The sequence below is a fragment of the Gorilla gorilla genome, chromosome 2, assembly GCF_029281585.2.
Source record: "Gorilla gorilla gorilla isolate KB3781 chromosome 2, NHGRI_mGorGor1-v2.1_pri, whole genome shotgun sequence".
NCBI classification, from domain to species: domain Eukaryota; kingdom Metazoa; phylum Chordata; class Mammalia; order Primates; family Hominidae; genus Gorilla; species Gorilla gorilla.
The window spans coordinates 204,543,562-204,558,137 of NC_086017.1; the positions used below are offsets into that span (position 1 = coordinate 204,543,562).

Below are 14,576 nucleotides of genomic sequence, written 5' to 3' on the forward strand. Positions count from 1 at the left end.
CAGCTACTTAGGCGGCTGAGGCAGGAGAATTGCTTGAACCTAGGAGGCAGAGGTTGCAGTGAGCCGAGATCACACCATTGCACTCCAGCCTGGGTGACAAAAGCAAAACTCCATCTCAAAAATAAATAAATAAATAAAATTCAAGTGCAGAACAGTACACATAGAATATATTCATTCTGTTAAACAAATTAATGCATATGCATTTAATATAACTAAAAGTATACAGAAAATATGGTCCTAGTGGATGTACCTTGAAAGAGGACCTGAACACTGGGAAGTTTTCCCAGCGGGAGGGAGCCTTAATTTTTATTCACACTCTTTTGTTCGGTTTGAATTTTATTTTTATCATAGCCATACATTGCCCTTTCTGTTAAGGAAAAAAACAGCTAATTTTAAAAGAACTTTTTAAATTTTAAAATGATCTATGGGCTTTGGGATCACAGTGGCAATCTTAACAAGATTTGTTTAAATGGAGTCATGAGGGAGGAAGGCATGTCGGCATGAGTGAAAAGTAAGAGGAAGATGAGTAAGTAATGACAACAGACACAAAGACTCTAGAAGTTTTACTGTGAATGGAAGAAGAGTGATATAGTAGTAGCTGAAGGCAGAAGCACGGTCAAGAGAAGAAATTGTTTTGTTTGTTTGAGTTTTGTTTTTAAGTTGGGACAACTTGAGAATGTTAAAAGTTGATGGGAAGGCTCTTGAAGAGAGAAGAGAGGAGTCATTCATGGACTGCACAAGCACCCCAGGAAGGTGGGAGCGGATGGTCTCTCAAGCACTGGCGAAGGGCACTTCCTTCACTGGAATGAGAGTTCAGGGAAGGAGGGGGCTGCGGAGATGAGTCATTTGGCACTCGGAAAGTGGGGAGTTGGGCAATTTTCTGTCTTATGGCTTCCATCTTTTTTTGTGAAATAGTGATAGCTGCTGAATTAAAGAAAGAGTGGAATATGAGAAGATGGGCATCTCAGACACCAGAGGACAGAGATGGCTTGAAACCTTAATTTCAGAGAATGGAAGAGCACCTTGATTAGAGATGAACAGAAGCCTTGTCCGGATGAGGTTGGCATTCACGGATTTATAGTGCAACCAACCAATCTGTTCTATGTAATTTTTTTTTCCAACAGTATCTAGAAACCTGGTGTAGGCATAAAGAAAGTCAGGAGTTGGACTGGGGCCTTGACAAATGAGTACCAGCCAAACATAAACGGTAAAGGAGTTCATATTAAATAGACTCCTCCACCTCCAGCCAAACATAAACGGCAAAGGAGTTCATATTAAATAGACTCCTCCACCTTCCAGCTCTCTGCCACCACCCTCAAGTCCCATCAGTATTCTCTACATACATTTTTTCACATATTCACAATTCATAAACCTTTGGAGGTTGTTCTGGCTAATTAGTCTTGAGTAAATTAAAGAGGGAGGAAAAACAACTTCAAAGGTTAGGGATTGGAATGGGAGGAAAGGGAAAGGACTAAATTGTTGAACACTGGTTACTGTGCTAGCTATTTACAAACTTGCTCTCATTTACTACGGAGTAGGAAGTGACTATTTCCTGATTCTCCTTTCTAACAAATTTTTAATAAAGTCATTATCCTTCCCTTTATGAAACCATAGAATTAATAGAAAAACTCACCTCTCTGAGATCATATACTGTCAAAGATATGGAAATTATGGACATGATTATGATGGCAAAAGCATATTCCTTATAGTCTTCACTAAACCACAAACAGACACTGAAGAGTTGAAATATATAAAATGGATTTAGAACCTGTTGGCAGACATAAAAACAGGAAGACAAGGGAGATTTTTAGGCTTCACACTTAGCTCTTTATTTACTTGTTTTCATAATCATCTTCATGACATACATCATCCCACACAATATTCTTATTATATTTATTCGGCAATTGACATGTGCCAGACACCGCTCTAAGCAACTTTACTTGAATTTTCTCATTGAATTCCCACAGTTACCTTATTAACCAGAAGTTGTTACTTATCTCCTTTGTAATGATAAAGAAACTGAACCTTAGAGCTTGAGAAATATGTCCAAAGTCATGCGACTATGATTGCCACAGACCCAAGACTTAAACACAGGCAATCTGACCCCAGAGCACTTACTTTTAATCACTGCCTCACTTTATAATTTACAAAGTAGCGTCTCATGTATTGACATGTTGGCCATCACAATAGTTATTTAAGGAGTAGATGTTGTCACCTCCTGTCTACATTTACTGGCCTTCAGAAAGGTGAAGTATTAGTTCAGGTTTACAAAGTTAAAATATTTTCTAGTCTCTTCTTCTCTATGATATAACACCTGCCATATTTGAAGTCATTAAGGAACTTGATTAATGGGTGAGTTGAAGACTGCATGTTCTCATAAGTAGAGAGCTGTGCTGAAAGCAGTAAGCTGTAATAGAGCATCTAGAACACTGTGTGAGAGAGTAGCTGTTAACTTCAACAGCTTTAATTCTGCTTTGGTCAAAAACATGCTGTGCCTTTACTTAAATTCCCCCTAGTTGGTTTCCCTCTGTCTAAAACAGGAATGGCAAACCTTTCTTCTGGTTAGAAAGGCAGCACACAGAAACATTCCCTATTGGTTTGTTTTACTTTCTTTCATGCTTGACGGCTTGCTGGAAATATTTTAAAAGTACCTGAAGTTTAGTAAGCTTTTTTTAAGGCAAGGAGGAGTTGAGAGAGAGCACAGGAAGCCAGAGTACAGCTAGAGGGCTATGGTTTGATAATAATCGCTGTAAAGTGAAAAAATGATGAGCTCAGTGATAGGGTCCAAAAGGAAAATTTCATCTTATACCTTGAGATCAGCAGTACTAAGAAGGCTGAATAAATGGGTTTTTTTCTTCCTACAATTTTAGGCACCAAGGAAATTGTATCTGTTACCTAACAAAAGGATTAGCTTAAAAAAAGTTGAGTTTCACGAAGTTAAAACAAGTTAAGCAGCATAGTATTAAAAAAGAAAAGAAACATTATATTCATCCAGCCATTAAATGGTAAATAAGTACAACGAGTTTCACACCCTATATTGCATAAGGTAATGTGCAAAAGAACCACTTGAAGAAAAAGAGTAAGCAAGAGATATGAGGATAATATGCTTGGCATACTTTCAAAATATACACTTTCAAAATATACTCTATATAAAGTTACTTATTAACAAGTAGCACTCCTGATTATTTCACTAGAGCCAAACTTCCTTATTTTCTGTCCAACACCAAGAGAAAATGCTGGAGAAATTACCTCCTTGATGAGCAGTTTCCAAATTGGTGTAACTTCAACATCGATAGTATTAGGCCCACATATTAACCTCCTATAGAAAGAAATCACAGATCACTCTGTCACAAATAATAAAATTAAAACTGACTCCTCACCTATTCAGAAAAAGGTCTATTCCATGTTCACTTTCTCACTTGTGAGACCAACATAAGTCTCCCTTGTTAAATACCATTCTGATCCTTCTCAAAATAATGGGAGGTGAGGGTTCCCAGTTGCAAAAACGATAAATATGAGCATATTGCTTCTAGAAGCATACTCTTTCCAAGGTCTAAATATTTTCCTAAATGGTATTTTGGGTATTTAATATTAAATATTGTCTCATTCAAGTACTTTCAGGATTGGCATGTTCCCAACTCTGTATCTCCTCAATTCCGGTTTTATTACTGTAAGACAGTGAGGTAGTTAAGAGAAATTACTTTTATTGATAAGGAAATGCTGTTTCTACTTTCCTACCCCTATTTAGAAGTTCTGGAAAACTTCAGAATGTATTTTAATGTGAGTGGAAAGGCTCTGTGATCTCAAAAATAGCTCTACACACATAATTATTCAGCTTTTTGATTCAGTGTCTCTAAAACCCAGAGATGTGTTTCTTTGATTATGCAGAGGAAAGACATTTTATGAGTTACGTTACTGTTGAAAACACTAACTGCTTTCTCTGTGTCTTCCACCTCGATGCTCAGATTAAATAGCTTGGTCAAATGTATGAGAGCAGTGCTTCTCAAACGTTAATATTTATATAGATCACGTGGTGATATTGTTAAAATGAAGATTCTGATTCAATGGGATGAAAAGTGGTCTGAGATCCTTCATTTCTAACAAGCTCCCAGGTGATGCTGATTCTGCTAGGCTCTACATCTCTTCAAAGTACTAGAAATGGGGAAGGGGGAAGCATGTGAATCATAGAAACTTAGAACAGCAAGGCCTTTAAAGAGTCCTTCTACCCCTGTCTATGATTGGGAAACAAAGGTCCAGAGAGGAAAAGGTATTTGTTCAAAGCCCACAGACTCTTGACATACCAGTGCCCTCCCTAAACCTCTCTCCTCTGCCTAATAACTGATTTGGAAATGTGGAGCTACACATCTTGCATGGTGTTCTGCTGCTGCTCCATGGTTATCATTTAACTGCGTTATCATGGTCTAATATGTATTTCTTGATTTTAACCTAAAATGGCTCAACTTTATATTATAATAACCTTGAGAAACATTGTATGGAGTAGAAAGAGCATTACATCTGCAGTCAGGAGTGTGGGACTCAGTTCTTCCACTACTAATTCCCATCTGTGTGACCTTGTTCCGGCCATGAAATCCCTCTGAGCCTCAGATTTCTCAATTGTTGTGTGGAAATGGTGATAATGTCTGTTCTACCTGACCCATAAGGTTGCTGTGAAGATGATGTAATATAATGTATGTGAAAGATTTAATTTAATAATACTAAATAGAGCATTACAATATTTTCTGATATTAATCCATTAAGATAACTATTTACTAGCTGTCTATTTGGCTAACTGATAATAATCCTTTTGAGCTAGTATAGGCAATAATATGCATGGTACCTAATCTCCTGTTCTTCTCTTGTCAAGCCTGATCCAAATTTTTGATGTATCTTGGCAGAACTGAGCCAGTCTTCCAAAGAGCTAAAATAATAATAATGAAAAGAACATATTTAGCAATAATATTTTTGAGATAACATTTTTCTTCTTTGGCTGTACTCGCTAAAACAACTTACCCAATTTTCTGGAACTGTCCTTCTAAGTAGTTCCAAACATATCTTATTTTCTGCACTTTTATGCATCTCACCTGCAAAAGAAAAGTACTAAGAAAACCTCTAGTTTGAGGATCAGAGAATAAACAGCAACCCAGTGGCTAAAGAAGCATTTGTTTGAAAAGCAAAGATAAAACTCTAACATACTTATGTAAGATTTTATCCTTTTCTAATTTACCCTTTGCTTTTCTACCATACAAATGGTATTCTTTATTAGAAGTCATCATTCAATCAACATGTATCATGGACCTACTATATAGAAAAATATATATGAATAAAACTTAGTCTCTGCATTCTACTACTTTATAAACTAAGGAGGAAAAAATTCCAAAAAAAGGCATACAGTCCAATATGTACCATGCCAAAAAATAAAAACATAATAACATAAAAAATACGGTCTTGAAATGCTGTAGACATAAAGAGAAAGAATATGATGGAAGGCATCATGATGGAGATGATGTATGAGTTACAGTGTTGAAGGATTGGAAGACTTATACTCAGATGAGAAAATAGAAAGTATTTTAAAGAGATTGTTCACAAGTTAGTTTGGGGGAAGAAGGCAAGTGAGCACGCCTGTTCGTAGAATGAAGAATGAAGCTAGAAAGATAAACTGAAACCAAAGTATTGATACAGGAGTTAAGAAGAAATTACTTAGGCAGATAATGAGGCTACAGAAGCCCTCGGTAAGGTTTTCTTTTTAATGAAAAGCAGTGCCCAGTCATTTTCCTTTCTAACGTAAAAAGAGCCAACTATATGCTACCTCCAAAGAATCATTTAACTAGTAATAACATACAGAGACTGAAAATGAAAGAATGGAAGAAGACATTCCATGAAAATGGAAACCAGAAAAGAGTAGAAATAGTTATATCAGATAAGATACACTTTAAATGAAAACTATAAAAAGAGACAAAAAAGATCACTGCATAATGACAAAGGAGTCAACTCAGTAAGAGATTAACACTCATATGTATGCACCCAACGTTGGAGCACCTAAATATATAAAGCAAATATTAATAAAACCAAAGGGAGAAATGGACTGAAATACAATGATAGTAAAAAATTTCAACACCTCACTCACAGCAAAGAACAAATCATTCAGACAGAAAATCAACGAAGAAATATCAAATCTAAACTACACTCTAGACCAAATGGACCTAATAGACACTTACAGAACATTCCATTCAACAGCTGCAGAATATACATTCTTCTCAACTGCTCATGGAACAGTCTCCAGAATAGATTATACATTAGGTCACAAAAAAGTCTTAACAAATTTTAAAATCATATCAAGTATTTTTTTCTGACTATAATAGTATAAAAGTAGAAATCACTAAGAAAGCAAGAAAAACTTCGGAAACTCTGCAAATACATACAAATTAAACAACATGCTCCTGAACAACCAATTGGTCAACAAAGAAATTAAAAGAGACATTCAAAATTTCTTGAGACAAGTGAAAATGAAAACACAGCTTACCAAAAACCTATGGGATACAGAAAAAGCAGTTCTAAGAGGACAATGTATAGCAGTAAACACCTATATACAAAAAAGAATGATCTCAAATACACAATCTAACATTGAACCTCAGGAAAAATGAGAACAAACTAAATCCAAAATTAATAGAAAGAAGGAAATAATAAAGATCAGAACACAGGTAAATAAAACGAGACAACAAAAGGTAAAAAAACCCAAAGAGCTGGATTTTTTAAAAGATAAACAAAATTAACAAATGTTTAGTCAGACTAAAGAAAAAAAGGGAAGACTCAAATAAAGTCAGAAATGAAAAAAGAGACATTACAAATGATAACAAAGGAATTAAAAAAGACCCTAGCAGATTATTATAAACAATTATATGCCAACAAGTTTGATAAATCTAGAAGAAATGGAAAAATTCCTGGACACATGTAAGCTACCAAGATTGAATCATGAAGAAATACAAAATGTGAACAGATGAATCAGCAATGAGATTGAATCAGTGATAAAAAGTCTTGCATCAAAGAAAAGCTCAGTACCTGATGGCTTCAATGCTGAATTCTACTAAACATTGAAAGAAGAATACCAATTCTACTCAGACTATTCCAGAAAATTGAAGAGAGGAAAATATTTCCAAATTCATCTATGCATCAGGTGATATGCATCACCCTGATAACAAAACTAGACAAGGGCACAACAAAAAAGAAAATCATATGTCAATATTCCTGACAAACCTAGAAGCAAAAATTGCCAACAAAATTAAAGTTAACAGCACATTAAAAAGATCATTCACCATGATCAAGTGGAATTCATCCCAGGATACAAGGATGATTCAACATATGCAAATGAATAAACATAAAATATCACATTAACAGAATGAAACACAAACACCATATGATCATTTGAACAAATACAGAAAAGCATTTGACAAAATTCAACATCCTTTCATGTTAAAAACTCAACAAAATAGATATAGAAGGAATGCATCTCAACACAACAAAAGCCATGCAAATCAACAGCTAATATTATACAAAATTGGAAAATATTGAAAGTTTTTCCTCTAAGATCTAGAACAAGACAAGAATGCCTGTTTTCATCATTTTTATTCAACATACTACGGGAAGTCCTAGCCAGAGCAATTAGGCAAGAGAAAGAAGTAAAAGGCATCAAAATTGGAAAAGAACTTAAATTGCCCCTTTTTGCAGATTACATGATATCATATATAGAACGTCCTAAAGCCTCCACTAAAAAAAACTAATACACAAATTCAGTAGAGTTACAGAATACAAAATCAATGTATAAAAATCAGCAGCATTTCTATACACTAATAGCAAACTATCTGAAAAAGAAATCAAGAAGCAATCCTATTGGCAATGGCTACAAAAAAATAATAAAATACGTAGGAATAAATTTAACCAAGGTCTTGAAAAATCTCTACACTGAAATCTACAAAACATTATTGCAAGAAATTGAAGAAGACAAAAATAATTGAAAAGATATTCCATACTCATGGATTGAAAAAACTAATCTTATTAACAATGCCCATGCTACCAAAAGCAATGTACAGATTCAATTCAATTTCTATCAAAATACCAGTGATATTCTTCACAGGAATAGAAAAAACAATCCTAAAATTTGTATGAAACCACAAAAGACCCTGGATACCCAAAGCAAATAGAGCAAAAAGAGCAAAGCTAAAGGCATCATTCTATCTGACTTCAAATTTCACTACAAAGCGATAGTAACTAAAACAGCATGGTGCTGGCAGAGAAATAGACATATAGACCAATGGAACCGCATAGAGAAAACAGAAACAAATTCACACACTTGCAGCCAACTAGTTTTCAACAAAGGCACCAAGAACACACAATGGATAAAGGATAGTCTCTTTAATAAACAATGCTAAGATAGGCTAGGCATAGTGGCTCATGCCTGTAATCCCAACACTTTGGGACACTGAGACAGATGGATCACTTGAGGTCAGGAGTTTGAGACCAGCCTCGCCAACATAGCAAAATCCTGTCTCTACTAAAAGTACAAAAGTTAGCTGGGCATGGTGGTGGGTGCCTGTAATCCCAGCTGCTCAGGAGGCTGAGGTAGGAGAATCGCTTGGACCTGGGAGGCCGAGGTTGCAGTAAGCCGAGATCGTGCCACTGCACCCCAGCCTGGGAGACAGGGCACGACTCTGTCTCAAAATACATAAATAAATAAATAAATAAATAAATAAATAAATAAATAAATAAAACTGAGAAACCTGGCAATCCACATGTAGAAGAATGAAGCTAGACCCCTGTATCTTACCATACACAAAACTCAACTTGAAATAGATTAAAGACTTAAATGGAAGATGGGAAATGATAAAACTACTAAAAGAAAATATAGGGGAAACATTTCATGACATTGGTCTGGGCAAGAATTTTTTGGATAAGACCCAAAAAGTGCAAGCTACCCCAAAACAAAAATAGACAAATGAAATTACATCAAGCTAAAAGTTTCTATACAGCAAAGGAAATAACTAACCAAGTGAAAAGACAACCTACAGAATGGAAGAAAATATTTGTGAACTGTGCATCTGACAAGGGGTTAATATCCAGAATACATAAGGAACTCAAAAAACTCAAGAGCAACAAAACAACTATTTGATAGAAAATGGGCAAAAGATCTAAACAGACATTTTTCAAAAGAAGACACGCAAATGGCTCACAGATAAATGAAAACATGCTCAACATCACTAATCATCAGGGAAATGCATGTCAAAACCACAGTGAGCTATCACCTCACTCCAGTTAGAATGCTATTATCAAAAAGACAAAAAAATGACAAATGCTAGCAAGGATATAAAGAGATGAAACTCTTGTACACTGTTAGTGGGACTATAAATTAGTACAGCCATTATGAAAAACAGTATACAGGTTCCTTATCAAATTAAAAATAAACTATCATATGATCCCACAATTCCAATAATAGGTATATATCTAAAGGAAATCAGTATGTCAAATAAATATCTGCATTCTCATGTTTATTGCAGTACTATTCACAATAGCCAAGATATGGAATTAACCTAAGGGTCTATCAATGGATGAATGGATAAAGAAAATGTACATGTACATTTTCTTTGTGGAATGTTATTTGGCCCTAAAAAGAAGGAAATTCTGTCAATTTTGACAATGTGGATGAACTTTGAAGAGATGTGAAATGAAATAAACAAGACACAATAAGGCAAATACTGTAGGATCTTACTCATTTGTGAAATCTAAAAAAGCTGATGTCATAGAAGTAGAAAGTAGAATATTGGCTATCCGAGGCTGGGGGGAATAGCATAGACAAAGGGATAGAGGAAGATTAGAAGGAATAAATTCTGTTGTTCTTTTGCAGAGCAGGGTGACTATGTTTAATAATATTGTATTGCATATTCCAAAATAGCTAGAAGAGAGGATTTTGAATATTATCACCACAAAGAAGTGATAAACCTATGAGGTGACAGATATGCAAATATACGAATTTGATTTATACATAATGTATACATGTATCAAAATATCACACTGTACCCCATAAATATGTACAATTATTATGTGTCAATTAAAAACAAAATTTTAAAAATTCTGGTAGCCAGATTAAACCAGTAAAAAAAAAAAAAAAAAAGAAAAAGATACTAAAATACTGAAAAAGATTAGGCTGGCAGCAAATACTAAAGAACAAAGAGGAGGTTATTACAAAAAAAAAAGGAAGTGAGGGTCTGAGACTGTTGGCAGTGGGAGAAAAGGGAAGGGTTGACGCTTATGACAATCGTGTGTTCTTGCTTCTGATTCTTTAAGCAAGTTCATATGTGAATGTGAATTTCCGTGAACTGATGACCTAACTGAACACAAAGAGAAACAATGAGACTGCCATATTGTCACAGAGCAATGGTTATTATACTCTCAGGCTGCTCATTGGAATCATCTGGGGAGCTTTAAAAAAGACTGCTGTCTGGCCCCACCCTTAAGGATTCTGATTTAATTTGTCTGCAGTGCATTCTGGGCATAATATTTTTCATTTTCCTCAGGTAATTTTAATGTGCAGCCAACAGTGTCTAGAGCTTCCTTTTGTAGCTACTCTGCTAGATTCCTATTTGAGAACTTCAACTAAATTTTCCTGCGCTTCAGTTTCCCCATGAATAAATTTAGACAATTGGACAGATTATGTCTATATTCTACCTCAGCTTCTCTCTAGGTATTCTATGTTCAAGAATATTATAGTCATTATAACCATTAGATACATTTTAAAACTGGAAAGACCATATAGCTGGCACAAAATAAGTGCTCAATACATTTTTTATTAAATAAATGAATGAAAGCTTTGTAAAACCATATCAACTGGAAATGCAGTTTAAATCCCTTAGCTCCAAGGTCTAGGTTACCAAAAATGAATGTTAACTCTATGTAATAGGTGTATGTGCAGGTACACATGTGCACGCGTGCATACACACACACACAGACATTCAAAGTTACCAAATAGCATGTAAAATGCTGTATTTTTTTATTTTACAGAATGGATTTATTTCAGCAAGGTTGATTGCAACATAATGCATTTAAAAAGTATATCTTATTGCCGATTTAGAATGAATTGCCAGTAGGAATGACACACAATCTCTCTCTAATTTGCAGATTTCACAATCTGCAAAGGAAATATTTGTAAATGACAGGCTCTAGGGTGTGTTAGCCATCATGACACATGTTGGAATCTCAAGCATCTTGCCTCACAATTTACTTTTCTCTTCAGTATTCTTTGCAATTTTGCAAATAGAGCAGGATTGTAATCACAGCTACTATTTTCTGGCCATGTTAGGACTTTTCACACGTTATGTTTAGTCTTTTCCATCATCCTGTGGTAGGGCAGATATTATTTTCCTCTTCACTTTGCACCTGATGTTCATTTTGCTTAAGTAACTTGCCAGTAATTTGAACTCCAGCCCATCTGGCTCCAGAGTTCAATCTCTCAAAGGATATCATATTCAAGCTAGTCCCAAAGGAAAATCTGAAAATCCATTGACTTCAGGATTCAAGCTGTATAAAGTGATGGCTATCTACTTATTAATTATATAAATGCAAAAATCTGTGTTAGAAATATTTTAAAGGACAAATTGTGGTTCCAATGTGAGGCCCCTGATCAGTTCCAGAACCTCTTATCAAGAGGCAGAAACCACACACTGAGGTTGAAAAATGTATAAAACATAATAGACATGAAACATCTGTAGATGAAGGCAGCAATAATGAGAAATAAAGAGGCTACTGATAAGTTTTACCTCAGGCCAGAAAATAGAAAATTCCATTATCTTCTGACAATTTCTTAAGCCATTCCTCACAGAGTGAGAAGAATGGCTCCATCTTAGACCTTTGGAGCGTATTTGAGATTCCCCCAGGAGAAAACATCTCTGCCAGGAGTTTATCTGCTTCCCCCATCACTCTCAGAGTCTCTGGAAGCTGGTAAGAGGATGTTAAGTACAATATTTGCAAGAGAGGTTTATTTGCCTATTTCCTGGAAATTCAGACCAGGAAACAGCAATTAGGAAACCAAATATCTGCTGCGGGGTGAATTTCATCTTTCTGCTCAGGAATAAGGAAGATTTCCTCTCCCCGGGCTTTCTGCTTGTAATTTCTTGTTAGAACATGTTATAAGAGCATCCTGTTTAACAGGTTAAGCACTGGGTGTTAGCTTTGCCTGCAATCCTGCAAGATGGTCCTTAGCATCTCCTCTTAGCCTGTTTCCAAACCTGACATAGTTCTTTGCTGTAGTCTTCAGACTTCCTTTAAACCAGTGATCTCCAACCTTTTTGGCACCAGGGACCGGTTTTGCGGAAGAGAATTTTTTCACGAATCTTGGGGATGCGGTGATGGTTTCAGATCATCAGGCAACATTAGATTCTCATAAGGAGCACTGTAACCTAGATCCCTCACATGCGCAGTTCACAGTATTAAGGATTTCACTCCTATGAGAATCTCATGCTGCTGCTGACCTGACAGGAGGCAGAACTCAGGAGGTAATGCTCGCCGGCTTGCCGGCAGCTCACCTCCTGCTGTGTGGCCTGGTTCCTAAAAGGCCATGGACAGGGCACCAATCGGTGGCCTGGGGATTGGGGACCCCTCCTTTAAATGCCCCTAAATGGTTACCCTCTTGGTAATGTTGTTATTGTCATCAAGGCTGAGCCCATGACAGCTCCTCTGACTTTAATGAAACTTTTGTTACTAGCATAGCTCATTGAAGTTCACAAATGACCTTAATATCTATCGTCTCATTGTATGTTCATAACAGCCTTGAGAAAGGCAAAGAAGGGGTATTACTTTTATTTTATAAATACGAAACTCAAGACCAGAGAGGCAGTAACTAACCAAACTGCCTATGCCATAGCTGGTAAATGAAGATAGTACACCTATCACAACTTTCCATTTCAAGACCCCTGCCCCTCCTACAATTCTGTGTGTTGACTTGGCCATTTCTTCATTTATCTGTCCACTTATTTATTTGATGCTATTAAAGATGCTAGAATTTCAGAGCAATAAAACCATGAGAACATCGGCTATCTGGGAAGCTTACTTCTCCAGGTGAATGGACATCTAACAGATTAGGGAAACTATTATTTGGAGGTACTTGACCTCCTTTGTTTTTGTTTATTTGGGCAGCTAAGACAACTGAGTGGGTGTGGTGCAGTGGCTCACCCCTGTAATCCCAGCACTTTGGGAGGCTGAGGTTGGTGGATCACCTGAGGTCAGGAGTTCAAGACCAGCCTGGCCAACATGGTGAAATTCTGTCTCTACTAAGAACACAAAAATTAGCTGGGTGTGGTAGCAGGTGCCTGTATTCCCAGCTACTTGGGAGGCTGAGGCAGGAGAATTGCTTGAACCCGGGAGGTGGAGGTTGCAGTGAGCCAAGACAGCGCCATTGCACTCCACCCTGGGCAACAAGAATGAAACTCCATTTAAAAAAAAAAAAAAAAAAAAAGACAACTGGGTGATAACAATTGACAATAGGAAAATTGCTCGTAATTTACTTTTATTACTTTAAATAACTGACCTTGAGCTCATAAAACTAATTTAAACAGCTGACCACACATACATAAATGTAAGACAAAACATTCTGTCTTATAAAATGTTTTTAATATGAATGTTAACTAGTCATAATCCAAGCAGAACTAATTTAATAGGGTGAAGAGGGAGCAACCCAAATGCATTTGAATGACAAGAATTCAAATAAGGTCATTTTTGCAGGCATAAGCAAACCTCCTGGGATATTCCTGGGTGATTACTTTTACTATAAGATTAACCCTGTTACATAGATTGTAATATGGGGAACGATACTATTAGAGCTAATATGTAAGAGCTGGGCTGGGCGGTACATGCCTGCAATCCCAGCTACTAGGGAGGCTGAGGCAGGAGGATCACTTGAGCCCAGGAGTTTGAGGCTGTAGTGTATTATAATGATGCACCTGTGAATAGCCACTGCACTCCAGCCTGGGCAACATAGTGAGATCCTACCTCTAACAAAAGGAAAAGAAAATAGAGCAAGTATGTATTGAGCATCTGCTATATACCTGGAACTACTTTAATCTTTGTATTTCTAAATTTATTGAATTTTATCAATTAATATTAGAAATAGACATTATTATCATCATTTTGTAGATGAGAAAACAGGCTTAGCAGAGTTAAGATCAATGGTTGCACTATTTAGAAGGAGGAAGCTGAGATTTGGACTGTCTGGCTCCAAAGTTCACATTTTAAATATACACTATCAAATGAGGATTGGCACAGTAGAGGAGCTACGTTTAACTTTATACTTGAGGGGAAAAAAGATTAAATCTCTCTGACATCAGCAGTAGCCATAAGTTTACTTACCTTTAGGTCTGGCTTTCTTATGGCTCTGTTTATGATATACTCCTCATCTGTCATGAGAGGGTGGTCAGGAGTGAGACCAAATGCGCTGTTTAATGCTGACAGGTAGATCCATATTACCTTTTTCCAAGAGTAAATTTGGAATTCATCCTGAGGAGATAGACATCAAAACCCCCAAGAAGTTAAGAGAGGTC

At 36.2% G+C, this 14,576-nt stretch overlaps 1 protein-coding gene across 1 annotated transcript in view; it reads right to left on the reverse strand.

Moving 5' to 3' along the window:
- Positions 1-14,576, reverse strand: part of ATP13A4 (ATPase 13A4) — a 154,956-nt gene that overhangs the window by 87,814 nt on the left and 52,566 nt on the right. The window contains exons 3-7 of the mRNA XM_004038221.5: positions 14,386-14,532; positions 5,011-5,081; positions 4,838-4,918; positions 3,250-3,319; positions 1,634-1,768 (exon numbers count right to left, since the gene is read on the reverse strand). Coding sequence (XP_004038269.3) covers positions 1,634-1,768; positions 3,250-3,319; positions 4,838-4,918; positions 5,011-5,081; positions 14,386-14,532 — 504 coding nt within the window. The remainder of the gene's footprint in view (positions 1-1,633; positions 1,769-3,249; positions 3,320-4,837; positions 4,919-5,010; positions 5,082-14,385; positions 14,533-14,576) is intronic.